Below are 8,278 nucleotides of genomic sequence, written 5' to 3'. Positions count from 1 at the left end.
AGGAGTAAAAAATATTGGAAAGGATTTTAGAACTGTCACATATTACCAGGGGTTTAAAATCGTTTGGAAGTAGCAAATATTTTTAAAACTCGTAAAGTACTAGAGATTTATAAATCGATGGTAAATAACATAGGTTTTAGAGCTGTTGATAAGTAATCGAGGCTACCAAACCACATGTAAGTATGATTATTCTAGAAGTTAGTGAAAATTGTTGATAATCTTTTAGTCCAATAAGATTCTTAACGAGATTAAAATTGTCGAAAAAAAATCAAATATAATGTTAAAAATTATTTATGTTGTAGTGGTATAATGACAAGATAATTTCAAGTTAATTTTGTAATTAGATATTCAAATAGTAATATAAATGACAATAATCAATATAATGGAGACAATCACTCCCATTATTACGTACTTAAAAAAACTAAATGAAGAGGTATATATTTTTGTGTCAATTATATTTTTTAGCCGATTCCACATGAAGAAAAAGATGTTCTACAATTTCAAATTGTAGTTGACAATGATGACACATTAATATAATGTTCTACTTTCAACCTACTCTTAACAGTATACCGAGATTTTTTTTAGAGATAATAATAAATAATTAAAATCTTATGCTAAAGAAATTTTATTTATGTTTTCTTTTAAATTCCGTCACCATCATTTGTGGTTCTAAATTTTGATAAATTATATCCGTTTCAAAAATAAATCCAAGTTTCTTCTATTTTATTTATCATAATATGATTCTCTCCTAACTAAGTTTATACATAAAAAAATCCCAAATTTTTTATTTCTTGAAGAACTATATTATAAATACAAATTAATTATTTAATAAGTTCTTATGGTCGAAGTCAATCTGATGATTTTTACTTCCTGTACTTCCATAATTTCTTTGCGCACTCCCTCAAACATTGAAATGAAAATTTTATCGAAGAGTCACTTCCATATCATATATATTGAAAGCTTGTCTGAATAAGTTTTTTGAAAATTTTTAAACGAAGTTTCGGAATAAAATTTTTGAAAAAAAAATTTTGGAATAAAATTTTCAGAATGTGATATTCGGAACAGTATTTGTAGAATATGATACCTACGAATTGAGAACAGCTTCTTCTCCACCAATTTCTTCTCCTTCATCGACGAACACAGACTGCACCTTCGTCACACCCACAAAACCCGGTCCAACACCGCCAAACCGGTTGCAAGAGAGAATACGTGGATGTATTCTTTCTGGGGGTGCAGGAAGAAGGGGCATTTTTTTCCCTTTTTTTTTCTCAAAGATAAAAGATGGGTTGGGCCTAGATTTTATAAAGTCCAAGTCCAATTTCCTAGAAATATGAAAGCCGCGTTCTGCATCATGTGATTCTTGTCTACTAAGGTTTTCGTTGGGAGCACTCAAGCTTTTTTGAAGTTGTGAAAGCACTGCACACCCAAATTCAGAAGACATGGATCCCAAGCTAACCGAGGTTTCTCAGCTCTTCGATCGCTTCAAGGCTTCGTTTCTCAGGAACGACTACGACAACTGTTCCAATCTCCTTTCTCAACTAAAGGTATTTCTCATCCAACCTAACCCTAGTTTACTTATTGCTCTCAATTCCAAAATTCGCTCATCATTTAAGTTCTTTCTTCTCTTTGAAGATCGATTCTGTTGCTTTCTTTGCTTTTCTTCAATTTATTTTGTTTTGAGCTTGGCTGTGGAAGTGAGCAAGTTGTGGAATGGGGTATGTTGCTTCAGTTGAGATCATTATAGCAATGAGCACTCTGGGTAAGATAGATTACAGTAAAACCAACGCTATTTGTAGATTTAAGAAGTTTTCTTAGTTATGTCATGGAAACAATGTGCACTGAGCAGATAAATTGTGTTTTTACCTTTGGGCACTGGGCTATTATAATACATACATGTGCTCTGCCCCATCAGTACACTTGTTACAAATAGCAAGATCCTCTTCATTTCCTGCATCCCCACAGATATCACAAACTATATCCTGCTATCAAATGGGAGCGAAAGAAGCTATGTAAATTGATTTGAAACAAAAAATAAGCAGCTTATTATGTGGCATGTATACATCTTTTAACATGCTATAATGCCACGAGTGTAATCTAATGCATGATTTCAGAAGTTCATACTCACGAAATTGTTGTCAACAGAACTTGATCATGAGGTATGATGCAGAAATGGAAAAAAGAAAAAAAAAATTTGTAGATGGAATTTCAAACACTAACATAGCACAACATGCCACAACAGGATGTAAAGGATTCTGTTGAACACCAATTCTGAAGTGAAATTTGAATGGGATACTTAACTGAGTGCCATGTATAACAGAAAGATAGAGAAAGCTAGAGTTAAAGATCTATCAAATACTCCATGTGATAGGTTTGAAAAACATAAAATAATACATAGCACAGTGCTACAACAAGATCATCTACTAGGGTATCAACAAAGGGGTCAAAAGGCAGGCAGACAATCTAAGTTTTCTAAAACGAAAATTCACAATCTGACTATTAAAAAATTTGAAGTAGTTCTCTTAATATTGCAAATTCGTTTCAAACATTCCATGCACCATATGGAGCTCGTACATAAGTCACACATACCTAGATTTGCTTTCTATTTTAAACCTCAACCTTGATCAATCCATATATTTCCTCATGTCACACCAGTCCGTTTTGCTTATGACCCTTTCATTATTAATATATTATTAAAAGTTTAACATTTAACTACTAGCATATAATAGTGTTCCTTGGCTCACATTTCGGAAAAAGAAATTCCTTGGTGCAAATCATCAACTACTGGTGAGGTTTCAGATAACCCAGTCTCTCCTCCAACATTCTGTGAAGAATTCCATCAACTTTATGACACTAATTAAACATAGTGAAATCAAGAGACTCTTCCTATTACTGAGTTCCAAACACACCTTAGTGGACAATATTTTACTATTTCTTCAATTTTTCTTTCCATATAACAATGTAGAATCACAATGATCAGTAGGATAAGATTTGGTAATCACAAATGTTTTTTCTTGAATATGAAAATGAAAAATACAAAAAGCTCCTATGCAATTTGAGATTGAATCAACAAAATCAGAACTAGAACAAATAGGTCAATAAACAGTCCACTCATAGAAAAGTAAAACAACAACAAAAGCCTTATACCACTTGGTAAGATCAGGTACATAGATAACAAAATGCCAACTTCCTCTGGGAGTGTACTGTGAGGGATAAAGTGTGTTGATTGATTTACTAGTCCCCCACTCAAGCTCAATGATAGAAGGGGTGATTTTACTTGGAAATATGATGTCTTAGTATTTATAGGACAAGGACTTGTATGATTAATAATGCTACAAACAGCTTGAATTCATAGCTCAAGTCTATTTATTGTCTATATAAGATGGAGGTTTGAAAGATCTTAGCTTCCTTCATTTTGGTACGTATTTGCAGATGTTGTTATTTATTTAATTGCTGCCTCGCTGTTTACTTGCAGGTGTTACTGACAGGGTTTAGAAGCCTTCCACCATTGTTTGCAGATACTCCTAATGCTGTTCATGAGTTAACAATAGCAAGTAACACTCTTTGCTCCAATCTGTTACAGTGTTTCCCTTCCCCCATCTTTTTTGTGTTTAATGGGCCTATAGCCATTACTTAGGCTTAGACTAATTATTTAAGTAGTAGAAGCGAAACCTGTTCGCAAATCTTAAATTGGCTGATTCATAAAAGATATCAATATGCACTGGCTTTCCTGTAAGCTATTTGTGATTGAAAATGGAATTTCTCTTCTATACCCTCTATTTTTGTAGGCAGTAAATAAAGCTGAAACTTAACAATCTTCTTTGTTGTTAGAAAGATAATTTTGCTATCTGGCTGTTGAGAGAAGTTAACCGTTGTTTTGCCATATGAGGAATGGTTATTGTGGTTTACTCTATAAATACTAGTAGACAATGAAAAGGTTATAATAATTTTTGTTCATCTAAATTTAGAAAATGTTTGATGCTTGGAGGCAGCAGAATAATGAGCTAGAGCCTTATTGATTAAATGAAACAGATTACTAAAACAATAGCTGAATGATTGAATCATATCAGCATGGTTAAGATAATAAATATTTCAAAAATGTAAAAGAAAAAAAATGTTAGAAGTTCTATATTTAATATTTTTTTTCTGTTGGTTTTTGAACTTCTAGAACCATATTGATAATCAAGGAAATTAATAAACAATATCTCAATGACTGAATCATATCAGCATGAATAAGACAATAACTATTTCAAAAATGAAAGGGAAAAAAGTTAAAAGTTCTATATCTAAGATTTTCTTTTTCTGTTGGTTTTTTGAACTTCTAGGGGATATATACGAGCATGCCGTTGTCCTTAGTGTGAAAACTGAGGATCAAGATGCCTTTGAGAGGGATTTCTTCCAGTTGAAACCTTATTATACAGATGCCTGGTAATTTCTGCTTGCCCCTCTCTTTACACAAAATATCCATTTACTCTGGAAGAGATAAATCTGCAACAAAAGCAAAGAATGGACATCTTCTGATTGTTCACCTATAAACTTGTATAGTGTATGCCAAGAAGTATAAAAGTAGTATCAATATTAAAATATGATGTTATATGCAATTCTTCTTTCACTCTTCCTTGTTGGATTCTTGTATTTCATGGGAACTTTTCTTGTGTGGCAGCAATCGGCTTCCACCATCACCTCAGGAGTACCCAATACTGGGTCTCAACCTGTTGAGACTACTTGTGCAGAATAGGATTGCTGAATTCCATACTGAGTTGGAATTACTTTCTTCTGCTGCTCTAGAGAATCCTTGCATTAAGCATGCCGTGGAGTTGGAACAATCTTTTATGGAAGGAGCATATAATCGTGTCTTGAGTGCTAGACAGACAGTGCCACATGATACATACGTTTATTTCATGGATCTCTTGGCAAAGACTGTCAGGTAGTATTTGCTATTATTGTTTTATTTTAATTGCATGGGGGATGGTTGAACTCAAGTGATAAATAAGGGGAAACTGGATCCCCTACTTGATTTCTTCAGAAGTTGGGCTTATATTTTACACTGTTTTGGAATTTTCTCTTCCAAACTGATTTCTAGAATTACCAGTAACTTGAGTCATTTTTATTCTTGTAATTCTATTTTATTTGCTTCCTGCAATGGCGATTTGATGGAAGCACGACCTTAAAGCTCGAACACCTGCCTCTCTAGTGGTTCTATTATTTTCCGATTGTTCATCTATATTGATTTTCTAATTAGTTTTTACCTATCTTCAACATTCAGAGATGAAATAGCAGGTTGTAGTGAGAAAGCATATGACTATCTTTCAATTAAGGATGCGAAGCAAATGTTATTGTTCTCATCTGATCAGGAACTCCTGGAATATATTACAGAGGTGAACTATCTTATGTCCCCTTAATTTTTGTGTTTCATTGCCAGGGAGGGAGGTGTTGATATTGGAATTGGGCATGAGATTGGACTTGACATTTGGAATTGAACCTTAGATATTTAATAATGATTATGTTTTGAAGTTCTTTTAGAATTGAAAAGACCATTCCATGGAATTGTAATATTAATAATAACCACACTTTAACAATTCCTAAACTCTACCTCTAAATCACAATTTCCAAACTTCACTCCCCTCTAACATTCTTGTTTTTTTTTCTACATTAGCTGCCACGATCACTACTGTCCACTGTCAGTGTTCCTATTGTCACCACCTATAACCTATACCCATCAACCACCAAGACCACCACTACTATTTCTGTCATCACCAAGATCACCACCACTATTTTGGTCATCAGCAAGACCACCATCACTATTGTTGTCATCACCCTTCCCCCACCGCTGTAACCACTTAGTGTCCCCCTGTTACCAGGACTTGTGACTATTTTCTCCATTTTCACTTGCAAATTAAACTTTTTATTCAAACATGACATAACTCATCCTGTGGGAAAATGAAGTTGAAGTTAAACTTTATAATTCTAAATAATTACATGTAAAAACCAAATATATAAATTATGAGCTCAAGTATTCTAATTCTGTTAGAATATAGGAATTGGAATTATAATTATAAATTCTATTCCATGTGCCAAACGGACATGGAAAATCATTCATATCTCTTTCAATATTTACATTTGTTCTTTCTCATGTTCTAAAGTTATTATCTATTTATTGAAGGAACATCCTGAGTGGGAGATAAAGAATGGTAGTGTCTATTTCCAGAAGGCAAAAGAATCTGCTCCGTGCAAAGAGATACCCTCTCTGCAGCTCATCAACCAGACACTTAGTTATGCTAGGGAGTTGGAGAGGATTGTCTGATAAGATATATGAAGGCGGCTTTTGTGTTTCAAAATTTCTAGGTGCCTGGATAATAGCTTCTAATATTGTCTTCTGAAATTGTTTAATTCTCATTCAATGCGGAACTAAAAAATTGTTCACCACTGTATTTTGATCATTTAGGTGGCTGTATGGTTACTTTTATTTTTTTTACCTCGTGCTCTGGAAACAGGAAAAAATGTTTTATACATACTTTTCTTTTTTTATGATTATATGATTCATTATTCTGTACTCTAAATTTTAAAGCCATAGAAAGGTTCATCACCAGAATATGGGGATATAAATTTTCCAAGTCGTGCATTTGGTCACTTGATTTTTTCCTTAGGTTAATTACCAATTTAGAAAATTTAGAATGATGATGTGCTCAGCTATTGGGTTTTGTTTTCTAAACAATTCTGATCAGCATATTGTATGTGATAACTAAATAGTAGTTAGGGAAAAATGTTGAGATTTGATTTAGGCTTAATTACTGTTTTAGTCCTCTAATTTGTTAGCAAATTTCAAAATGGTCTTTCTATTATTCAGAGTCTCAATTTAGTCCTCAAGTTTTCAAAAGTGATTCAATTTAGTCCTCAAAGTTAACAGCGTCAAAATGAATAACGGAACAGTGACCTGGCTGTTTTACTCTGTCTCATTTCGAATTACTTGGCCTGTTACACTGTGTTTATGTGGAAGGTGAATTGGGTTGAATGTAATTAGGGTTACTAATATTGGAATTGGGATCAGGGGTGAAAAAGATTTGTCGAGGCATTGCGTTGGTGTGAGGAATTGGGATCAGCATCAATTTCGTTCTTGGGGTTATGATCTGTAATCGAAATCGTGGAGCATATTCCAGGTGAGTTGTGCTTCGAATTTTATGACTTGCGTTTTAGGGTTTTGTGGATTTTGGGTATAGGGTATAGGGTTTTGATTTAGGGGGTTTTGGGTACAACAACCTCTCCACATTGACAAATGGGAGACACACCCAACGCTTCCACCCACCACCAAGAGAAGACACACCACGAATTTCATTGTGTGAACAAGTGCAAGACTTATAGGAGTTGGCTTCGGAAATGTCTCTCAACAACAAAATCTGGGGCCAAAATAATTAGAAGAATGTTGTGCAGCAACGTAGCAGAGGAGAAGAATGAATTTAGGATGCTGGGAAAAATTTAGGGTTTCATGATTCCCATTTCTAAACAAAGTTAAACTTTTTCAACATATGCCACGTCAATTGTTCTTGCCTCTTAAAAATGTTGACACGTATAAGTACAATTGTGCCACCTCACTACTGTTTGAACGACGTTTGTTTAAATTAAACGGAGAGGACTAAATTGAGTCACTTTTCAAAACTTGAGGACTAAATTGAGACTCTGAATAATAGAATGACCATTTTGAAATTTGCTAACAAATTAGAGGACTAAAAGAGTAATTAAGCTTTTGATTTATTTATTTTTATTGTAATTTGTGAACCCTTATGGAGGGTTGTTTTTGTGTTAAGTCACGAAGATAAAAATATTTGCTTTCAACATGCACTTTTGCATTACATTATCCAAGTTTGATTTGTGGCCGAATGATTTTTTTTTCTTTGAAAGTATGTTTTTTAACCTTCATCCGAATGAGCTGTTTATTCTTTAAAAGAGTATATATTTTTTAATTTATGTCCGAATGAAGTTTTTATGCAGTGTTCGTATGAAAGAATTGCACTGTTGAATTAGATTTGAGAGAGCGAATTTTGGTGATCTACCTCGTTCGTTTTCGATCATTTGAAGGGATGTGCGAGTGTGTATTTGGGAGATGGAAGGATTAATCCATTTCCTCAAAACTGTGAAGATAAGGCAGAATGGTTATCCAGATGACAAAAATAACCTTTGCTCCTTATACCATGTAAAACACCTGCATCTACCATATTCTTTCTTCTTTGCCAGATTCCTTCCTCTCTATCGAGATTTCTGACCAATATTTGGTGCCTGTGTATGA

At 33.7% G+C, this 8,278-nt stretch overlaps 1 protein-coding gene across 1 annotated transcript; it reads left to right on the top strand.

Annotated features, from left to right (window-relative positions):
* Nucleotides 1-1,325: 1,325 nt before the first annotated feature.
* On the top strand, nt 1,326-6,557 carry LOC114178586 (26S proteasome non-ATPase regulatory subunit 8 homolog A). Its single transcript, XM_028064585.1, has 6 exons — nt 1,326-1,544; nt 3,473-3,551; nt 4,323-4,425; nt 4,661-4,924; nt 5,264-5,375; nt 6,161-6,557. Exons 1-6 carry the CDS (start codon nt 1,440-1,442, stop codon nt 6,299-6,301), a joined length of 804 nt encoding a protein of 267 aa, XP_027920386.1. The 5' UTR covers nt 1,326-1,439; the 3' UTR covers nt 6,302-6,557.
* Nucleotides 6,558-8,278: the final 1,721 nt, after the last annotated feature.

The sequence above is a fragment of the Vigna unguiculata genome, chromosome 3 (genome assembly GCF_004118075.2).
Source record: "Vigna unguiculata cultivar IT97K-499-35 chromosome 3, ASM411807v1, whole genome shotgun sequence".
Taxonomy (NCBI): Eukaryota; Viridiplantae; Streptophyta; class Magnoliopsida; order Fabales; family Fabaceae; genus Vigna; species Vigna unguiculata.
This window is presented reverse-complemented; position numbering and strand designations above follow the sequence as displayed.

Bases quoted from the DNA above. Each gene is read 5' to 3' on its own strand.
- LOC114178586 (XM_028064585.1), top strand. From the start codon at position 1,440: ATGGATCCCAAGCTAACCGAGGTTTCTCAGCTCTTCGATCGCTTCAAG. The intron at 4,426-4,660 runs GTAATTTCTGCT...CTTGTGTGGCAG, and splicing joins CCTTATTATACAGATGCCTG to CAATCGGCTTCCACCATCAC. The intron at 5,376-6,160 runs GTGAACTATCTT...TATTTATTGAAG, and splicing joins TCCTGGAATATATTACAGAG to GAACATCCTGAGTGGGAGAT.